Below are 23,381 nucleotides of genomic sequence, written 5' to 3'. Positions count from 1 at the left end.
CGCAACTGATTTATTTATTTATTTATCTATATATTCCTTTGGCACTACATGACTATATATATATATATATATATATATATATATATATATATATATATAATTCACTGGTACTGCCCCTATTCCCTTATCAATTTAAAATAATTCTATTTTCTCTCTCACTTAACCATTCCTCAACAAGCCTCAAACTCAAAAAAATAAAAGTAAAAAGACAAAACCCATTCAAACCTAAAACACACACACACACACACACACACACACACACACACACACACCAAACAAACAACAAAACATGGAGTCTCTTTTGTATTGGCTACCTACTGCTGAGCATGAGGCTGTTCCTGGAGTATGATTGATCTACCCAGTATCACTCCATTGGAGGAAACTGATTTTACCTTTCCCAACATGTATTAATTACAAATAGCTTCTTGGTTAGAGGAGCAATTGGATTTTGTGCCCACTTTACCTTTTCTGTACTGTATTTTATCTAGCTTGAATTTGTGCAGGTCTAGTAAATGTTCACACAGCCTATGTGTGTTCATATGTTGCTCAGGCCATGAAGTTGGGTGTGTAAGGAGGTAAAAAGATATATTGTGTTCCCCAAAATACTGTGTCTCCCAATAAAATTTACCGGAGAGATCAGGGAAACAGGGAAAGCCACAGCTAAACTCACCTTACCAACTCTGCACCTTCCAAAGAGTGAGCTACTTCCTGTCTACCCAAGCCGATAATATGCCTTGCTGTTCTGCCATGTGATTTGCTTTCTCTGTCCAGCTATACCACTTCCTCTTCTTGCCCAGCTCTGTCACTTCCTGTCTGTCTGTACAGACCTCCAGACCTCCATGGTTAACTAGTGTTGGAATTTAAGGCATGTGTCACCACACCTGGCTCTGTTCCCAGTGTGGCCTTGAACTCACATAGATTCAAACAGATCCCTGCCTCCCAAGTGATAGGACTAAAGGCGTGTGCTACCATTGCCTGACTCTTAAATAGCGGCTGGCTTTTTCCTCTGATCCTCAGGTAAATTTTATTTATTGGGAGACACAGTATATTGGGGGACACAAAACTTCACCACAGCATACCTTCAATCCCAGCACTTGAGAGGCTAGTTCCATTCATTCTTCTAGATATTCTGCTACTAATTCATTGTTACATACATTCCCTTTCTCCACCTTTAAGGTCCCTTCCTTCTATTCTCATGACTCTCTTCTCAGTCACATATACACGAACACACACTTTTAAATATGGGTTCCATATGTCAGAGAAAACATGTAGCATTTGTCCTTTCTGAACCTAGCTTATTCTGCTTAACATAATGATTCTCAGTTGCATCTGTTTTCCAAACCTGTCATGATTTAATTTTCTTTCTAAAATTTCATAATGCACTATTTTTATTATCTATTCATTTGCTGAAAGACAACTAGACTTGTTCTATTGTCTGGTTATTGTGAATAGTACACCGATATATAAGGCGTGTAAGTGTCTATGGTGTATTGACTTAGAGCCCTTTGGTTAGAAACAAGAGCTGAATTATATGACAGCTCTGCTTCTTAGTCTTTGGAGTAAACTTAAAGCTGTTTTCCAAAGTGACTGCACCAGCTTACATTCTCAGCAGCAGGGTGCAGGTTCCCTTCTCCTGCTAGCATCTGCCATTTAGTTTTGGCAACATTTTGAATAAGACAGGAATTTGAGCAGCTTTAATATGCATCTCTCTGATAGTTTAGGGCTCTGAACATTTGACAGCGACTTGTTGGCTGTGTGTATGTATTCTTCCCTTGGAAAACTGTCTGCTCCTTTCATTAGCTCATTACTTTTGTTTAAATTTTCATTCGACATTTACTACTGAGACTTAATGGAAATATTTTCTCTGTATCATAATCTAACAACCAAGACTTACTGTAAGAATTTTGTTTAAATTTAAGAGCCAGCACATAGTTACCACTTAGGCCTAACTGAAACAAAACTTTTTTTTTTTTTTTAACCCATGAATGCTTTGCATTATCAGATAAAAGTTCTCATTTTGAAGATCATTTCAAAACACAAATTTTAATATTTTGAAAATGCTGGTAGTTTTGTAAAATAATTCCTTGATCTACTAATCATTTACAAGCTACAATTTGAATAGCACTAGTGTATTTAAAGTACATATGTGTGTGTGTGTGTGTGTGTGTTTGTGTGTGTTGTCAATCATTTTTTTGTGGGAGGATAACTAGTCCCACTGGCCTACTAAAAGTTATGTGAAGCCAGGAGGTGTGTCTTGAACTTTTAATCCCAGCACCCAGAAGACCAAGGCAGACAGATCTCTGAGTTCAAAGCCAGCTTGGTATACAGAGCGAGTTTCAGAACAGCCAGTGCTACACAGGGAAACTTTGTCTCTAAAAACAGACAGACAAACAGAACAAAACCAAACCCAACCCACAAAACCAAACCAAAAAAACCCAAAAGTACAGGAAGGCCTTTGGTAAGGCCCTGTTATAACCCAATACTCTGAACATCACTCACCTTTTGGGCAAATATCAGTGCAAGGCTTACACATTTTAATCCCATTTTCTTCTACTTCCATCTTGGAACTGGGACAAGCACGCACACAAGAACTGGAATCTACCACAAAGTTATCTGATTAAAAAAAAGTCAAATAAGCAATAATGTTAATGTTAAACAATCAAGTATGAAAGAAGATAGTTTACAATTTGAAAATAGCTAGCATTATTGATAATGTATATGTCTCTCTCTCTAAAACACATCCCCTCTAATACCCCAACCCAAAACAGCATCGCCAATGCTCACATTCCATTCCAAGAACATGAGAATGAGTCTCTTGCTTGACTACTGCTCCACATTCCAAATTGCCCCCAAGATAGAGCGATCTCTTTTATAGATTTAGGAAACTACATTACATTTAGTTTGTGTTTCTCAATAGTTCCACTTCATTTCATGACATTATGCAAGTTGGAAGTCTAAAATACTTCAAGTTCATGAAGCACAAATGAAGCTTACATTAAACTTCCTTGGATCAAGAGAGTGCACTTCAAATCCAAGAGGAAATGTTAAAAATGCATCCAGTGTTTTATTGGCATTCCACCAAACCTTTCTTATACATAGCGAAAATTTGAAAGATATCACTTTAGCAAAGGTATACATTTAGAGAAGGGATAGCTTATTATTTAGACTTGGTGACATTCTTAGGAAACCAGCAATCTATGAGATGCCAGAACTTTCTCCTTAAAAAACAGAATAAATTACTGCACCTAAAGCTATCAGAAATAGAGGGACAACATGATGTTTGCAAGAACAGTCTGGTTTGGAATGCAGCAACCTCCCCTGAATACTTGTCTGGACCTATGTATAATCCTATCAAAGATTCCAAACAGGAAGCCTGTCCAAAGCAGAAGAGACATATTTCATCTATGGTAGGAGCAAATGCCATGGAGAGTTATGAAGTTCTACCTAGAAAAACCTAACAGAGACCTCTAAGAGAGCCAATGCATACTGTCTAAGGCACAGGATTGTTTACCAATTAGCAAACAGCTCCTGTAATGCTGTCTGGACCTGAAGGAGACAGAGAACCTAATCATGGGTCAGGGTTGATTTATGCTCAGCATTGCCATAATCAGTAATGCTTGAAGGAGGGCACTCAGACAATGTAGTGGAAGAAATCAAGGCAGATACACAGCAAAGTCTTCTAATGGGACATTTTCTAGGTAGTTACTAACAACCCAGTCCTTTGTATGGAGAAAAGAGTGACTCAAGAGCACTAGACTGCTCTGTGAGAAGAAAGATTGGAATTTCTGGAAGGCACAGGATCGAAGGTAGAAGAATGGTATGGTTAGTCATCTGCAATGGTCCCTATAATATCATATCTTAAACACTAGTCCTCCAGCTTCTGCTTGTCCCCGTGGCCCCTTTCAGAGGTAGGCACTGTGGGTTTGAAGGAGATTATTGTTAGAAGACTCTGGAAGATCACAAAAGCTCTGGTTCTTACCTGACTCAGGGCCACTCTCAATGAAAGGGAAGTCTTTGCCACAAGTTCCACTACCATGCATTAGATCCCTCCCCTGCTTTATGAAAGACTGAAATCTCTGGTGGCATGTGACAAAAATTAACCTCTTCCCTCTTATGTTGTTTCTTTTAGGTGTTTTAATCACAGAGACACGAAAGTGACTAACACAAGAGGCATGCACAATTCACTGGGGTAGACACACGTAGAAAATGTTTTGTAGCATGCACAATTCATCAGGGTAGACACATGTGGAAAATGTTTTGGATTGCAAGTTTATATCTGTCACAGGACACCCACCACAAAGGACTCTGTGTAGGATTCACTGAATCCTGACCCTTTTTTCTTTTCTTCAACAGGTTGAGTTTTAGATTTCAGGATGCTGAACTGGGGAGTGCAGACCTGTGTTTAGAAGCTAAATGACCTTGTTCCCAAAGATAGTTGTAGTTTGCCAAACTGAGTACAGTGAGCAGTCCAGAGATGGTCTTAGCGTTATAAATTAAAAGCAATGAAGTACCTTCAACTGATCAAAATAAGAATATTCCTGCTGTCATATTTATATTCTATAGATTGTAAAGCCTCCACTCAAATGAGTACATAAGTTAATGAAGTTATTAACTTTTAAAATTTTTAAATAAATTACTTAGACTTTTCAATAGGTGAAAATCCCATTGGTCACTAAAAGCAATGAATACCATATGTATATATATGATATATATGTGTATATATATGATCACATATAATATTTAATATGTGATCAAAGTAATGGTTTTCTTGAATTGTTAGAATTTGTTATCAGTTTGCTAAATACCACTTAAGGATCTTCATACCTATTTAATTATCCTGGCATATATTCTAGCATAAACAATCACTAATAAACATAGGCATAAATCCAACTATGTCACTATCTGACCTTGTTTATCATACACATTGCTGTCAACAATGATCTCTTCTGAGAAACAGCATCACACATTGAAAACAAAGGTACAGAGAAAATACCAAGTGCTTAGGAATCAGTAAGCCACCACTCTAACCTCAAGCCTGGTATGACCTCATATGACTCCAAATTAATCACTTAAATATGTTGATCCTTACTTTCCTCTTTTTGTGAAATATAAATGGAAGGACCCACAGCCAATGTAACATAATTTACTACTTTTATTATTCAAGTTTCAAATGAAAATGATCATATATGAAACCTCTCACTTTTTTTTTCAAGTTGAGCTTTGGTTATTTGACGTATCTTAGTGTGTTACTTACGTGGGCATTTTTTAACACAGAATGCTCCATATGTGTACTTTGCATTGAAGTTGTGTTCCAGCTGGAAGGTGGTTGGATTGTAGACAAACGTTTGGGGACATTGAGTAACACAGGCTCCACTGTCATTGAAGTTCATGCAAGCCTGCAACACAGCAGATTCATTTATAAATAACCTTCCTATAAACTTGCTCAATAAAGCACTGCTATCATGGTTTAGTGAAAGGTGCTATATTTCATATATTTCAATGTTATGAATTCTGCCCAAATTCATAATTTTGAAGTCATTGTGTCTTTAAGTTTTCATCAACTTCTCACCCTCTCTGTGTCAGTAAATAAATTACCATCTCTGATTACTGGTCTTCACATACAGTAGAACATATCAACACAGTTTTAAACTGAGGATTGGTTAATAATGTTGAATATAGATGAATATGACAGATTATTTGAGTTCACACTGATTACACATACTTATGTTTAATCTTTACAGTAGGTTTATGTCTCCAGTTCTATAGATAAGAATTTATTTGGAGAGGGTGACTGGCAAGCTCATGCCTTGTGTGTGTCATGTTTAGTTCAAGTATCTACAGGAGGAACATAATGATGGTCATTTATTTACCAGGACTTAAGGAAAAGCTGGGGCAGGAGATTAAGAAATTAAGAAGAGCTGGTGAGCTATTATTAGTCTGTGCTTAAATAAAATGATATAATTTTTCATAATGGATATGTCATTCACTGTAGCCACCATGTTCAAAAGGCATTTAACTTTTGCTAACATAAATTTGTTTTCAGATGTGTTTTCATTAATATTTTCAAATTCTCTTGAGAAGAATTGAAAAATATTTTCCTACCTGAGAGTTGTGCTTTTGATATCACAAAAAAACACAAATAAACATTTGATGAGCAAACATATGGACAACCTAACTCTTTTAATTAAGAAATGAAGCTTTCCTGTGAATAACTGAGGCCTAATAAAAGAGTTCACATGAACCAAAGCTCTGTTTTACATTTCATTATGAATTGTCATATGGTTATTAATAAGAATTAATTTATTCTGTTTCCTTGCAACATTTGCATCATCAATTGTTGTTTTAGCAAACACTTTATCACAACATGACAATTCTCTGATGATGGTCTACAAGGTACATAATCAGAAAGAGACTCACTGATGATACATTATTCACTGAGATGACACTTTATCGGAAGACTCTATTAAAAAGCAATCTAGAAAACTCAGTAAGTTTTAATTTATGACCATGAAACACCGTGTGTTCTTATAATTGAATTACTAACAAACTTTCTGCACTGATATGCAATGTACATAGGCTGATTTGGAACAAGGGGATATAAGTCAGAGGAATGGAGCAAATTTACCTTCCAGTTAGCACGCAAGCACGATGTAACATATACCAAAGCCTCAATCTGGCATTCATCAACATTCTGTATTAAATGCCAAAGCAGGATCACTGGACCATTCCAATATACTAATGAAATGAGAGCTCTCGAGAGCACCTGGTACTGCTTATCACAATAATACAAGAGAAAAGGCACAGTGCCACATCCTACAGGGAGAGGTTTTCCTACTGTTCCCCACTGTGCTGGCTTTGGAATCATTAATGCAACACCTGCAATGTGCAGTGTCTTCAAAATCAAGCCTGGTCCTCTCCTGTCTGTGCTAATGACAGAAAAGAAAAGGCTCTCAGTTTGGCTGCCAAGGCGCTCCCCTAGATGTGTAACATGTAGAAGCCCCTCTATTCTTTGTTTGGATTCAGTTTCACCAGACTTAGTTTTGTTTCACGGTAGAATCCTAGTAGACTCACTAAAGCTCCTTAGAATTTTTAAGCGTCAAGCAGTAACTAGCTACAGCCTTAGTGCTCTAATTTCTATTTTGTTAATTGGATGAAGATCCGGGTCTTAAAAATTTCACTTTAATAAGTGTTTAGTGGAACAAAATAAATTTCCAATATGTTTTTATTAGATTTTTGAGAAGTGGACAAAGAATTTGTTGTGCTCATTTAGAAAATAAAACAACATACTGTTTATTTTAGATTAAAATTAGTATTCTGTTTTATGAACTTGAGTAAATTATTAAAAAGTTATATATATATATATATTCCAAGGAACAAAAATTTAAATCAAAAATACAATATCAAATATAATTTAAAATTTTTCAACAAATCTATAAATGTTAGTTTTGTTGAAATAAAAATATCCTCTTCAAAAATACTAGCCATACAGTTTATCACATAAATAGATTTAGATATGCATTTCTTTATTTTAAATATAGAACAATATTAGTTTGTTAACAGTGCAAACTAGAAAATATTTAAATGAATAAATTTCTCTGACATAACCTTGAAATTGATATTCAGGAAGCAAGCTGTCCTCACTCATGGGACTCAATAATGCAAAAACACAAAGTGGTAAATAAGCACTGAATATGTGCAAATGATTTTCTCAGTTTCTGAAAGATATCCCAGCATGTTCTCATTCGTGTTCTTCAATACACTCATGTCACATATAAATTATCTCAGAAAGGCAGAATCGATCTAACTGGTACAAATAATTAATTCTGTTTAATCAATAGTCAACTCAGTGGTAGAATGCCTTTTACAATAATAATATGACCAAACTTAATCTTAATATAACCCAGTGTTAAATATTCAATGTGACTCTGATTCAGATATAAGGAGAGAGAGGGGCGGGGAGAGATCCCCAAACATACAAAGCAGTCAGTGTCCTTTGGTCCTGAGCAGCCTCCAGCACATTCTCGATGGCAGCAGTCACTAACGTAGGGTCCATAGCACCTGCCGTCACATTGTTCAGCACACACAGTCCTTGTCACTGTAGAAGACAGAGATAGGGACTCAATTAAAGCCATCCACCCACAGATCCATGTTGGTAACAACAAAGCATGTGTTCTGGAACAACAATTTATTCCATCTAATATTGATTAATTCGGGAAACCTTCTGTAATTAAAAGCAAATTACTGTACAAAAGCTTCATATATATATATAATATATATATATATATATTTAACATTATTTTGTGTCCACCAAATAGGTATAAAGCCTTACAAAAATCATTGCATGTATTTATTAGGTTTGGGAATAATGGAATGAACAACGAAGTGGCTAAACCAGAGTACGGGAAGTCTCTCTGAGAAAGTGCCCTCAACACTCATATAAGATGCTTAGCACTCAACAGATGGGGAAATACATTTTTACTTGAAATCACATTATATGTTACATGAAAAAAGGCTGGGATAGAAGAAAGGAGGGAAGGAAGGAAAGAGAGAGGGAGGGAGAGAGGGAGAAATGGAAGGAAGGAAAGTAGAAAGGAAGGAAAGGAGGGAGGGAGGGAGGAAACAACAAATTGTTTCACTGGTTTTTTCTCGCTCGTCAATCTAATCCACAGCATCGAATCATTGCATAATTTATTCACAGCAATGCACAGATGGGGTATCAAAATTATAGTAAAGAGAGACACACTCTGCTTATTTCAATTACTATAGAGACACACTTCCCAAGTACTTTCTCAGTATGAATACTACCAAATATATGCAGCATATCACTCCATGGCTCCTTTATTTACAGTTTTGCCTGGTGTCTTGGTTATCATTCCTTGAACTGAGCTGTTTAGACACCACTTCTACCAGAGACTACATTAATTTTCATCACAATCAATGAAACGCTGCTATCTGACCAATGGCTCACCTAGAAACTAAACATGGGTCTCATATTTCTCTTTCCCCTATCCGTTCTGATACCAGAAGAAAATCACCAAGCAATATCAATTCTGTTTCATTAAATTTGTATTACCTTCCTGGCTCTATGCTAGTTTATGTATATCTATAAAGTTTTGCATATCCTTGTAAAGAGGACTTCTTATTGTTCCTCTCCATGAATCCTCAATGGTGCTCTGAAGAAATAATAATAATAATAATAATAATAATAATAATAATGTAGAAGCCATTGCTCGGTTCAGTGTTGATTCACAGTATAAAATATTTGCCACCCCTGTACCAGTGAATTAAATCCTTAGCAAAAATGAAGACTCCTCCATGAATTTATGGAAATTTCTACCTCCTCTGGAGTCACTCACCACTGCCCATCTTTCTCATATGTGGCAGAACAGGCACTCATTCACACTACTCCCTGAAGATTGATTCTCATTGTGTTTCTCTATGGCATTTATTTACCTTCCAAGTGCTCCTATCTTCTCTGCTGAGCAATCCTTATTTTGAACCCTTACTAGGCATGTCTTTAAGCTGAATTTCTCTATTACTCTTGTTCCTGAATAGAAGATAAAGTTCATATAGAAATCCAGGTGTCTGGAGCCTCGGCTCATTCCGAACTCTACTACACTATATCTCATGTTATCATCCCAACAAGAGGACTAGAATGACTACTTGTCCTACAGGATTAGAGACAAACCAGAGACACAAGTGTAAAGTGCTTAGCATGGTGAATATGAGTAATACTGTGTAAGTGCATTACACAGTGTTATTGCCTTCTCTACAACATTTGTGTTGACTGGGTTAGCTTATTCCACCTGATCAAATGGGGAGTTTGTTGGCTTTCCCTAAATCACTGAAGTACTCATTTCCAGGCACAAGGACAATATTTAGCCCTTGGTACACAATAGTACACAACAGCTACTTTATTGAGTGAGAAGTAAGAAATTGCCAGTCTAAAGAAAGCATCTTCTAGATGCTAGACCACTTCTTGGAAAGATAAAATGATGTAGGAGGCTAACAAAGTATCTCTTGGAGAAAAGTGAGTAAACTGCTAAAGAACAAGAATTACCATTAGCATTTATTCCTAGATTTTTAAAAATCTTAAATTCTGTGGCGGATTGTTTTCTGATGCTGTAGTTTTACTTGTTTCTGTTTCCATGTGAATTGGTGACTATCCTCAGTAGATTATATATAATGTTTACATATGTAGCCTTTCATAATGAACACAATCACATTACTTACTCTATAGTAAAATAAATACAAGTTCCATATAATTTAAATTAAAGCAGAGCTAGGCCTCATGATCTGTAGTGACTTTAATTTGGAACATATAGTCACAGTTGGTGTTGTTTGTTTTGTTTTGTTTTGTTTTGTTTTTTCAAGGCAGGTTTTCTCTGTATAATAGCGCTAGGTGTTCTAGAATTGCTTTGTAGATCAGACTGACCTTAAACTCACAGAGATCTGCCTGTCTCTGCCTCTGCAGTGCTGGGATGAAAAGCGTGTGTCACCACTCCTAGCTCCCACAGTATTTTTTCTCATAAATGTATAGAAGATTTTGTTTTTTCTTGGCAGTGGTAGGGATTGTTAGATGCGTTCTGGCATAACAACACGATGCCTGTATACTTTGAACTGTTTGATCATCATTTCTCAGTGATGTCTCCTCCTAATTAATACCCATATTTAATCTTTCTCAAATACCTGATTCCTAAAGATTTCCCTATACTTTCTCCCTTTCCCTGACCCTCTCTTTGTCTTTTTCAATTTTACTCTTACTTTGTTTAATATTTTCTCCTGCCTTCCATATTTTCTGTCATCTAACACCATCCAACATACTTTCCAATCATTTGGTATATTTCTTGGTTTGTGGTTAATTCCTTTTTTTAGAACTGTAATTGATATTCATATACATTTAAATTTATATAATATATAGGTATATATATATGTCATAGATACATATCCCTAAATTACTTGTAACTTCTAGCTCTTAATTATCATATATTATGCTTATATTATTCCTTCTAACAATTAACTAAATCCTATATTCACTTATATGTACAAGTTACTACTTCATACTACATACTGCAAAATCTTTTCATACATAGCTTTATAAAGAATGTATCTAAATATTTATTTACCATTCACAGATGGAATAAAGTTCTTTCAATGGACTAAAAGTAACTAAGTAAAATACCAGATATATGTTAAATAAGCAAAATACTTCATTTCAACTAAGTCATCAAAGAGCATACCATTACTTTGTTTCTAGGTAGCAAGCATTGCTCAGCTTGAATTCAGAAGCACAAAGCCCAGACCAAACATGTCATATAAGCAACAGCATATTGAATTCCAGACACATATATCCAAAGTTAATTTTTATTTATAATTGTCTTGATTAATGGTAATAAACAAAATGTTTCAATTTCTCTATTTACTTTGGCCTTCCCTGGTAAGTGAGGGAATTAATGTAAAAAACATTAAAACAATAAGATTACTAACTCACAATTTTTTAAAATAGTATTAAATAGTTCCATCAACATCCTTACTCTCGGCTAGGCAGTGGTGGCACACATCTTTAATCCCAGCACTCTGGAGGCAGAGGCAGGCAGATCTCTGTGTGTTTGAGGCCAGCCTGGTCTACAGAGGGAGATCCAAGACAAGTGCCAAAGATACACAGAGAAAGTCTGTCTAAAAAGAAAAAAAAAAAAAAAAAAAAAAAAAACCTTACTCTCACCAAGAACAGTAATTACACATGAAAATATCATGCTAAAATTTGTAAACTTCATAACAGTGATTATTCTATGAAATGGTTAAACATATGTTTTAAATTATTTCGTTATCTATAATGAATAAAGTTTAAAATTTCAAAGTCACACTAGCTTCCATATTATGGCCAAATATCTCATATTTTTCGGAATATTTTTATGTTTAATATTCCATTCAATTTCAGGGAAATACAAAGAAACATCCATCTAAATTTTTACTCAAATACAAATCCTTAAAAGAAAAAAGAAAAAAAATCTGCTCTGTGGAAGGAAACCCTTCAGGAACTGCTAGTCCTGCACAAGATCTGTGGAAAGCAAACCATCAAGATCTTCCTTGAGAATTCCTTCAAAGATATTGATCAAGTGTTCTAATGGAATTAGGGACTAATTATAAACAAAGCAAGAGGGATTCTATCAAAAGCAATCTACAGGCATCCTCAGATCGCTGCTCAGCTCTGCTTCAGGATATTTTCAGTCCTCTAGAAGAAGACGAAAAGTTGGGGATTTATTCTAAACTGGGGGTGGGGGTAGTGTGGATAGTCTTCTTTATGCAGGAGATAGATGAGTTGAAGAAAAAGTACTATGATGAACGCGGAGAAGGAGTTAAGGCCAAGGAACTCCGCAGAAAAAAATTTTGGCATCTAAAGAGGATGTAACTGATGTAGTTCTGTAGACAGAACAGGAAAAGAAAAGGATATTGAAGTGGGAGATGTAAAAGCTGAAGCTGCATAGGCTACAGCAAAACGCTGAAGGAAATGTAAATTGTAGCAGGAATTTTAAAAGTTCTTATTAAACCTGAGGCCAGTTATTGGGGTCCATGCTGGTTGATCAGAGAGACAGAACAAGCCACAGCTATCTCACCTTGCCAATTCCTCAGCTGGTCCTGTTTCCTCAGACTAGAAGCTTCTGTGTCCTCATCCCAATGGCTCTCAGCTGAACTGATGCTAGAAGCCTGAATGCTTAAACAGCCAAATGCTTAACCAGCCAAAAGCATCTAGTTTCTGGTCCTCACGCCTTATATACATTTATGCTTTCTACCATCACTCCCTAGGATTAAAGCCTTGCTTCCTGGGAGTCACCACGCCTGGCTGTTTCCAATGTGGCCTTGAACTCACAGAAATCCAGAGGGATTTCTATCTCTGGAATGCTAGGATTAAAGGTGTGAGTGCCACCATTTCCTAGCCTTTGATCTAGTGGCTGTCTGTTCTCTGACCCCAGATAAATTTATTAGAGTACACAATATTTTGGGGAACACAATACCACCACATTTCCTCTCTTTTTGTCTAAAATTAAAAAAGCTTATAACTAATACAAGAAAAACTATCCAATAAGTATATACAATATATACAGCCAAAAATTACATTAATGATATCTAGTCCATTAACATTTGACAGATTCAGATAAAAACTCCATTATATATATTAACAATTTCCAGTCCAGTAACATCTGATAAACTCAGACCAAAAATTTTTCATTACTTATCTTATTTAAAACAAGTAGTTCCTTTTAAAAGTAGATTCCATAATCTCCCTTTTTATCTTATCATATCCATATTCTTTCTCTTTTCTTTTCATAATAGATTCATTAGTATACCTTTTGTCATTTTTATATCTTCCCCTTTTTCTTCAGTGTAGATTCAGTGATCTACCTATTTATCCTATTATTTCTTTATTTTTTTTTCTCAGAGTAGATTTGATGATCTATCTCATATCTATATTCTCTTTTTCTTTTTGCTTTCTAGGGGTGAAGATATCTTTAGGGAATCTTGAAAAAAAATTTTTTTGGGTTAATTGTCAAGTCCTGTATCATTTGTCCAGTCTTTGCATAATAGGAAAGTTCAGGGCTTGTTTCAAGTCCTTGTTTGAGTAGTCTGTCAGGCTGGATCATCTCAACTAGTCCTCTCGAAATTGTCCTGAGCAGTTTGTAGTCCAAAGTCTATTTTTCCATGGTGTTAATCGGCTTAATGGCTTTACCATAGTCCTTTTGAAGATTTCAAAGTTGCTGTTAGGTGTGGTCATGGTACCATGCAGACTTTTTTTTTTTTTTGCCTCCTCTGTGGTTTGGAGCAATCACAGTCTGATAAATGTCTGTTTCTCGGAACCATGAACATTCTTCCCTAGAACAGAAAATCTTCACAACAATTTCTCCCCACCATTTGTCTTGCCAAAATTTTCCAAACTGACTTTTGCCGATACTTTCTTGTAACACGATGGTCCTGGCAATTCTTCTCTGAACCAGCAGCAGTAAACCCTTCATCCCAGGTAGCATCATCACCGCAGTCACTAACATGATGAGAAGGAGCTGGCAACGTGGAGCAGTAGCCACTGCTTCCATGGTCCCACCACTGTTTGTGGCTCAGTCCAGGCCAAAGCTTCTCCCAAGCCTCCTAGGCCGGCCTTAAACTCGGGATCCTAATGCCTCTGTCTCCTTCAGCAAATTCTACTGGCATGCGCCACCACAACCGGCTGAGTGTAGCTTGGGCCTGAGCTGGGGCTCACAAGGCCACAGGCAAACAGCTTTTTCATGAATTCGTAACACGAACGTTGGGCGCCAGATGTTGCAGGAATCTTAAAAGTTCTTATTAATAAAATCAAACCTGAGGCGAGTTATTGGGGTCCATGCTGGTAGATCAGAGAGACAGAACAAGCCACAGCTATCTCACCTCACCGGATCCTCAGCTGGTCTTGTCTCCTCAGACTGGAGGCCTCTGAGTCCTCATCCGGAATGAATCTCAGCTGAACTGAACCAGCCAAATGCCTCTAGTTTCTTGTCCTCACGCCTTATATATCTTTCTTCTTTCTACCACCACTCCCTGAGATTAAAGGCTGGCTTTCTGGGATTAAAGGTGTGTATCACCATGCTTGGCTATTTCCAATGTGGCCTTGAACTCACAGAGATCCAGAGGGATTTCTATCTCTGGAATGCTAGGATTAAAGGTGTGAGTGCCACCATTTCCTAGCCTTTGATATAGTGGCTGTGTGTTCTCTGACCCCAGATAAATTTATTAGAGTACACAATATTTTGGGGAACACAATACCACCACAGTAAATGATGCATGGGCAGTTGATGAAAGGGAAAGATAAGAGGTACCAGAGGACTGTGAAATCATCCACTGAGAACATGGAGAAGGAACAGTCCCAGATGAGGGAGGAGCAACAAAGGACCATTGCACACAAACTTTAGGAACAGGCCCAATCACGAAACGAGGGATTGGAGCAGGAGAACAAAAGACTTCAAGATGAGGCAATGACTCACAACTCACCAGGAACAGAAACAAAGCAGGAATAGATCAGCAGAGAAGCTACTACCTGCTGAAAGAAAAGCAGAGTGCTCCGTTAGGAGCCAACGCAGAGGTGCATAGGGGATAGAATTTGGAACCCATGCCATTCGTGCATCACAGGAGAAAATAAAATCCACAAAGGTGTGCAGTGCAATCGTTGAAATCAGGTTTATCTTCCTATAAGATTGTGTACCAAGAATGCCACTGAGGTCCCCACTATCGGAGATGTCTCAACATCATTGCTCAGAAGACTATTGTTTTTCCAGATGCTCTCCAGGGAACAAGTGGACACTGAGCACCTGTAATTTTGACTCATGATTAAGAATCAAGTTGTTCAGGTGTATGATGGGCTGAAGGACAGCCTCATTTCTTACTGGAGACAATGTAAATTTTTCCATTATATCAAATCTGCTCAACCTCTGCAACAGCATGATTTGTGAATCTTGCTGATAAATAATTTTATCTACAAACTCCTGTATAAACCAAGACACCTGCATGGAGATCCAGAGTCCATATATGTAATATCCAAAGAAAGATAGAAGGAGCCATTAGTGTGACAAGGAGCTGGGTCACAAACTCATGAGCTGAAGAAGGAAGTACTTCAGTTCCCGTAGATTGAAACTAATGGAACATTTCCATACCTTAACAGTTGGCATCTGATTGCATAGTAACCTGATGGCAACTAAGGATAATGTAGAGCAGGAAGTAACTTTAAAGACAGACGTAAATGATGATGGTTAGTCTGTTAGAAATCAAAGGTATTTTAGTGATTTATCTGTAACTACCAACTTATGCTACTCTTTTCCTATTATTAACAGTTGTATTTGAAATTCTGTTTGTTTTCCCCAAGCAGAATAAAGGTTATTTTTCCACTCCCAAAATAATAATAATGAGGAAGAAAGGCAAATGTCTATTTTTTAAAAAACCTACATCTGATTTTTGTGTAGCATTCAACAGGAAAAAAAAAAAAAACCAACACTTTTCATTATCAAGAGTTTCACTTTCCTTAATGAGCAATGAAAATTTAGCAAGCATGAACTGTACCCTACCAGTGTTTGTCGGATGAAGAGGAAACCATAATTTCTAAACACTGATCTGGCAGAGACCATGCTTTCCACTGTTTTGTTTTTTAGGAAAAAAAATATTCCCTTGGACAAGTCAAAGTTGATACAGGATGCAATGAAGACCAGCATAGAATATGTTTATTTAATGATATTTATTGATTCATAAGCATTATTTACTTAGTATTGATAGCATGGCAAACCTTACTCACCATTGCAATGATGTAGACACATAAAATAATCAATGCCTGAAATCAATATCTCAGCCTCACAGGTATATTAACTTATAATCATTTTACCTTCATTAATTTCTACCTTTATTCATATATTTCATTAGATTTCCCTCCTATATTTAGTATATTCTCTCGATTGCTTCAGTGGGTCCTCTTAAATACTTTGGAGGAGATTTAACTACCTTTTGCAATATTGCCATGCCATTATACAATTAAAGGGTATAACTTTGGAAGTTAAATTCCTTTTTATATGAAGCATAGTAAAGAGAAACTGGGGATGAGAATTCATTTAACACATTCAACAAGAATCCTATATGTAAATTTAAATAACAAAATGCTTGATGGAGAGGGAAACTGTTTAGAGAAAACCATCTCCAGCAATGAGCATATCTATAAGCAGATTATTTTTTATCAGTATCTTCCTAACAAAAGAAAAATTTAATTACTTTTCTAAATACATTGATAACCAATATTATGACCAAATTGTTGCCTTAGAATAAATTTACTTTATTTTAAAGTGACAGTTTACTGATTTTTCTTTTTTTGAACAGCAAAAGCAAAATAATTACAAGAGGAAAAAAATCTATTTTTAACATATGATAATTAAGGTTGAATTTAGGTAGCACTTTTGAAGATTTCCCACCTATACTTCACATGTCCTTCCCCTCTCCCTCTGTTCCCCTTCTCCCTTACTTCTATCTCTCTATCTTCCCTCTCTTCAATGCTTTCTGACTGCTTTTACTTTCTATACCTAGTCTCTGTGATCTCGGCATAGACAGCCTAAGAGGAATTTTAATTCTAAAATAGCAATCATTATGTCCATGAAAATTTGGATTCAGTTATTCTCAGTGTGGCTTGATGTTCATTTTTCACAGGCTTGCAACCACTGTCCATAAGTCTCATTTTAAGAGCAAGATACATAGCATTTAAAAATAATGTCTGTGAATCATCTAATTCCTATGTGATTAAAATGACTGGCAATGCTCTAGAAATCATAAGAGGTTAAATAGGTCCAATGGGGTCTTCCATTGTGATACCTGAAACTGAGAGACATCCTTCTGTCTAGTTAAAATTGGAAAGATCTGTAAGTAATTTATAAGATATGATTGATTGACATATTAATTATGCTTTTACAGAACAGTAATCCTGATGTCCTTTCACAATAATTTCCTGTTTGCTCTGTTAATGTCTGTATCACTAACTGGGAAATTCAATGAACAAAATCTATGAGCAAGCACATAAGAAAATGACCTAGATTGAATAAAGAATCATTCCTTGCTCATTCTGAAGACCTCATTTTCAACAAAATGGGGAACACCACCAGAGGGTTGTTCACTTCTCTAATATCAAACTTCCTATAACTTCAGTTAACACTCAGTGACTCATACCTCTATGATCCTTTTGGCCTTTCTATTTTTAATAACAAATTTTCATCAAATCATGTCCATAAAACACATCATGTTCAAGAGCTGGAGAGATGACTCCATAATTGAGAGCACTAGCTGCTCTTCCAGAGTGTCCTGGTTCTGTTCCCAGCACCCATAACGTGGCTTATAATCATCAGTAACTTCAGTTTCAGGCAATTGAACAGCTTCTGCGGGCACTGCTTGCATGTGGTTTGCAGACATACATGCAAGCAAAACACCCATACATGTAAAACGAAATGCAATAAATATGAAAAGAAACCCCCAAATACACCATGCCCATTACATTGACTGAAAATCAATGAAAATGCTAATGTTTTCAGTTATATGCTATGAGCTTTACACCACAAGGAAAATAAATGGATTAAACAGAGAAGATCCTAGTTGGATGTGAGGAAGAATTTATCAGCTATTACACTAAATTTAAATAAAATAGAATGAGTTCCTGAGTGGGGATTTTGACAGCGTTTTAAGGAGAATCTCTCTGGGGGCTTGATAGGATGTTTTTAAACCTTATCTCTTGCTCTAAGATTCACTATGTACTACTATAAAAGGCAAAATTGTTCCTAAAAATCAACACTCTGTGTTGTGTAGCATGCTTTCACTTAAAATACTATCATAAGTCATTTTAAAGTAAAACTAATAACACTCCCAGATCAGCCAGCAATTGTACACCTGTTGATTATATTGCAATGTATAGGAAATGGGATTCTGGGAAAGAAACTCAGGGCTACACTGCTGTTTATTTGCCCACTGAGGCTGGCTGGAGCCCTCTGAGTACCCTCCATCATACAGACTTTTAGAATTCATTGGGAAAATGTAAAATTAAGATGCAGCCCTTCCCTCCCTGAGAACCCACGTTCTGAAGGAATAACGTTGGTGTTGCCAGAAATTTATACTTTTAAATAAAATTGGAGTCACAAGTTTTAAGAAGATTACATAAGCCAATATTTGAAGTATCTGTTCTAAGGAGAAATTTCATGAGGGGTAAATAATTCATTAGGATGGGAAGGCACACATAGAAGTGGGTCTTAACCTAAAATACGCTTTTATGCATCACACACAAACGAAGCCTCAAATTGTTGCCAATAGGAAGAAATCATTAGCCTGTATACTGATTTGGACACAGAGAGAATTACGTGCTTTAAGTATTTTCCGAGTATCTTACTAACAACACAAGTACTAATATGTTTAAGAAAGCTCCATAAGGATCTTAAAAATATAAACAAACAACTATGTGTTTCAAAATACAATTATGAAAAGTAGTCTAGGCTTTTCCCAATGGATATGATTCAGACCTTCCAGTCAAATATGACCTGATAATATTGTAAATACTGTAAATATGGTAAACAAGCAAACTGGCCATGTTATAAGTTATATATGCCTATAGTTAATGTGACAGTTTAACCCTAAATGCAGTAACTACTAGTGTTCATCTGGAAAGCTTGGTCTATTGTTGTTCAGTCTATGCTGAAATTGACATTCTGAGTCAGTTAATAAAAGCATGTCTAGATTTCTGCAGGTATTAATCACATTTGACCCTTGTCCCAGTCTACTCTCTCATGACCTGTGAGCTGTGACATCATAATATTGTTAGCTGTGTCACAGAGGAAAGGGATGTTGTCAAGTCTATTCCTTATCATCACCTGATTTCCCATGAAATTTCCCTCATTAAGAGACTATTAACATCTACAAAGTTTGTGAATCATGAATCAATAACTATAAGAAATTTCTAGCAATGAATGTGAATTATTTTATATACCATTCACAAGTTTGTAGACAGAGATTTCAGAACATAAGAGTGTGCAACTGCACAAAAACGATAATGGATTATTGTATGTTCATATGTATTCATGTGTTCATGGTATGTATGTATGAGCTCGTATGTGTATACAAGTGTATGTGTGTGTGTGTGTGTGTGTGTGTGTGTGTGTGTGTACATGGGTCTCTGTCTGTCTGTCTCTCTCTCTCCCTCTCTCTCCTCCTGCCTCTCTCTCTGTCTCTGTCTCTCTCTGTCTCTCTGTCTCTCTGTCTCTCTGTCTCTCTGTCTCTCTCTCTCTCTCTCTCTCTCTCTCTCTGTGTGTGTGGTGTGTGTGTGTGTGTGTGTGTGTGTGTGTGTGTGTGTGTGTGTGTGTATGGCTGCGTGCAGGTGCCAGGGCACTAACATGTTCACGAAGGTCAGGGATCAACATCAGGCATCTTCCTCAATTGGTTTCCAATTTGTGTTTAAGGACGGACTCTTTGATTGAATCCAGAATTCAACAACTCAACTAGACTGGAAAGCTAGGAACCCCACCCCTTGTCAGATTACCCTATCTCTACATACTCAGCATTAGAATGTTTAGGGATATGCTGGGTCTTCATGTAGTTTCTGGGGCTCAAACTCCAGTTCTTATGCTTATAAGCATGCTGTTTACAAACAAGCCATCTTTCCAGCTAGGATGTTGGTTAAAATTATCATTTCACTTTAGATTGAAGGTTGCATCTTCATGAATTTGTCACAAAGCAAGACAAGGTGCCGGGCATGGTGCTGCATCCCATGAAGTGCAGCTAAAAAAGGCAGAGGCAGCACCATTTGGAGTTCATTGCCAGCTCAAGTTACACTCCAATATCCTGTTTAAAGAAAAAAAAAATCAAAGGAAAACAAAGGTGTATGGGACATTCTTATGCCATTTTGATTTATGGTATATTACAAACATGTATATCTTGACTTGTTGTAAATACAAACACACCAAAATAGCACACCTATCACCTTTTCTTATTTTACTTCTGTTTTCAAAATAGCAGAAGAGAATGAAGATGATTTTTCTCCCATTAGACACATATCTAAATTACCTCTTAAATTGTGATGCAAATTATCAAAGAATTCCTCAGTGTGAAAGACAGGATTTCACATCAGGTAAGGAATGAAGAAGCTAATCACAACTGGCCACTTGTTGATGAAAATGGGGAATCAAACAAATGAGTGTGCTCATGGACAAATGCACTGAGAACAGTCAGACATCACTTGAGGAGTCAGGATTTGATGATGGTGCACCAGGAAGCTTTCTGTTTTGATACAAGTAAAACCAAGAACAATGAAGAAACTATTGGCGAGTTCATAAATTGATACATGGCTTTTGAAGGGCAATTTGTCTCCATCCATCAAATTTATGTATTTACAGGTATGTGACTACACAGTTCTGTCTAGAGAAATATGACTTATAGGATGATGTGCATTGTAAGTAATTACATGTTTTGAAGTGTTCATGAATTATAATTGTCACTAATGTAATTTCAACATCCACTAAGCCAGAACTGCTAAAAAAATTGTAGTACAAACATGACTCACAAAACCACTACAGCACTAGGAAAGTGGGAGGTTCATCTTTTTGTGCCAAAATAAGAGGTGAAACATGAAGTACAAGTGAAAAAAATACTGAATGACAGACAGTTAGAAATGATATGCTAATTCTTGTATATATGTGCAAATACACACACATATAAATACCGCACTGAGCTATTAATAACATTTTATAAAAATGCAAGAAGGGGAGTTGTAGTCACAGTGACATTATTACTTTTTACTGTGGGCCTTTGGGTATCATTTAAATAGTTTTAAAGAAATATAAAACCTGTAATGATATAACCTATGTATTTCACAGAGCAAGTTAATTATCCCAGTGTCAGAGATGAAGACATTAACATTTAAGAATATTTAACTAATTTATCTCAGGTCATATAATGAGTGATTATCAAAGTAGGTCTTTAAATTACTTTCCAAACTCCTGGTCATCTCTATTGGTTTGTTAGCATCAAGTATTCAGCGACAAACAATAGGAGTTCAAAGGTGAAGACCAACAGGACTTGGAATAGTGAGGAAGATGGTTCCAGAAACTATTTTAAATGCAACACTGTGTAGCTAAAATATTCTCATATATTTCTGTTTTCAGTTCTGAAAACCAGTTCATTCCAATGAATTATCAATCCATATGAATTAACAACATTGTGAGTGATTATCATGAAAGCTAAGGCATCACCTCAATTCTCTTCACAATTGCTGCTAAAGCATATAAAGAAGATTCCTGCAAATGTGCATACATATACACATATGTAATTTCATGGCATCTTACATATAAGTGATTTCAACTAGCAAATTTTATAGAGAAGGATAGGGGACCTAATGAGGGCTAATATATAAATCTACATTTCAGCAATAAAAACTATGGATTTGTGGTTAAGTGATTGTAAGAGTCACATCACATGTGTGGACTAAGAATATAATAAAGCATGCTTTCAGATGTACCATTTTTCCCCTAATCTAGCCTATTTTGAAAATTTTAATGTCAGTCAGTGTCTGCTGAGGTTACTTGACAGTTTGCTAACAAGTTGTAAACAAGTAGTTAGAAAACAGTGCTCCACTGAGATCACATAGGTTAAATGAGGAAATTGTAAAGAAATACCTGCTTGATCCATGTATACCTGCTATACAGCAAATTATCCTTCTAATTAATTCACAATAGTAAAGCCAGTGGAGATGACTTTTCCAAATTAGGATCACAGAGACCATAAAACTCAACAGACCATAGTGTCTGTTACTATTTTTTCTGATCTGCATAAAAGTTTGGAACTGTTTAAAAATAATAAAATACCACATTGTAATAAAGGGTGTTATTTATTTGCTGTACCATTTTTCAAACTGTGTGTTTATGTATGTAATATGTAGTGTTAGTAAATACATAGATATATAGACCTAAGAGCAAGTCCTTGATTCTCTTGCTACAAGAATAATTTTGGTTAAGTATGAATCCTCGAACTCTCTATCTTGCTTCCACAATAGTACAGTCATTAGGCAAGCAGAAGATACAGAACCAAAAATAACTCAAAAGAACTCAAGGTTTGAAGTACATCTATATCCTAGTTCAGATAAAGGTACCTGTTATAGTTAAATTAAAAAAATTCTTCCTTCAAATCTATTAGGAATGTTCTGATAATACCATAACTAATATCAATTTGTTCCCATGTTCTTCAAGTGAATTATTGACTCAGTGCTTAAAATGTTGGATGTGTACAAGTAATTAGTGCATTGTGATGTTTCCCTTAATTTTACAATGTTTCCAGAAACTATAAATTCAAGAAAAGGAAAACAGAAAATAATTGAAATCAATAAGAAAGCTTATAGACATGCAAAGTTATTAGTCAAATACAAGAGTTTTAATTAAAGATGTTGGCTCCTAACAAAGGTTTGCTGTTCCCCCGATTGATCAGAGGTGCTGGCTCAGCTCTTTCTCCGCTCTGCATTAGCTCCCACTTGTTTAGCTCTGCTCTAATTGGATATTTACCACATTGGCACCTCCCTTTAAAATAACATTTGTTTCACAAAAGACTGTAAACACAATGTACTATGATAAATTAATATGTTTATGCATGCACACAAGTATAATTTGTTTATTATCCTCACAATTTATCATTTGAGTTTCACAATTTACAGAGCTTTTCAGATTTTCGCGGTGACAGAAGTACAACTTAATTCTGAGGTGTTACTTTTTCTTGATTATATTTTTGGGGAAAAAACCAACCTCCTTTGTGTTTATTAACTATTTAATACCATCAAATATTCCACTTTGATGCTGTTATAGGTATATTTTATA

At 36.0% G+C, this 23,381-nt stretch overlaps 1 protein-coding gene across 4 annotated transcripts in view; it reads right to left on the bottom strand.

Annotated features, from left to right (window-relative positions):
• The window catches only part of Erbb4 (erb-b2 receptor tyrosine kinase 4), a 1,086,504-nt gene that overhangs the window by 331,091 nt on the left and 732,032 nt on the right, over window positions 1–23,381 (bottom strand). For all 4 annotated transcript variants that reach the window (XM_028870095.2, XM_028870094.2, XM_028870096.2 and 1 more), the window contains exons 6-8: window positions 7,977–8,095; window positions 5,255–5,396; window positions 2,500–2,613 (exon numbers count right to left, since the gene is read on the bottom strand). In XM_028870095.2, coding sequence (XP_028725928.1) covers window positions 2,500–2,613; window positions 5,255–5,396; window positions 7,977–8,095 — 375 coding nt within the window. The remainder of the gene's footprint in view (window positions 1–2,499; window positions 2,614–5,254; window positions 5,397–7,976; window positions 8,096–23,381) is intronic.

The sequence above is a fragment of the Peromyscus leucopus genome, chromosome 13, assembly GCF_004664715.2.
Source record: "Peromyscus leucopus breed LL Stock chromosome 13, UCI_PerLeu_2.1, whole genome shotgun sequence".
NCBI classification, from domain to species: domain Eukaryota; kingdom Metazoa; phylum Chordata; class Mammalia; order Rodentia; family Cricetidae; genus Peromyscus; species Peromyscus leucopus.
Note: the sequence above shows the minus strand (reverse complement) of the source record. Positions and strands in the feature narration are given on the sequence as shown.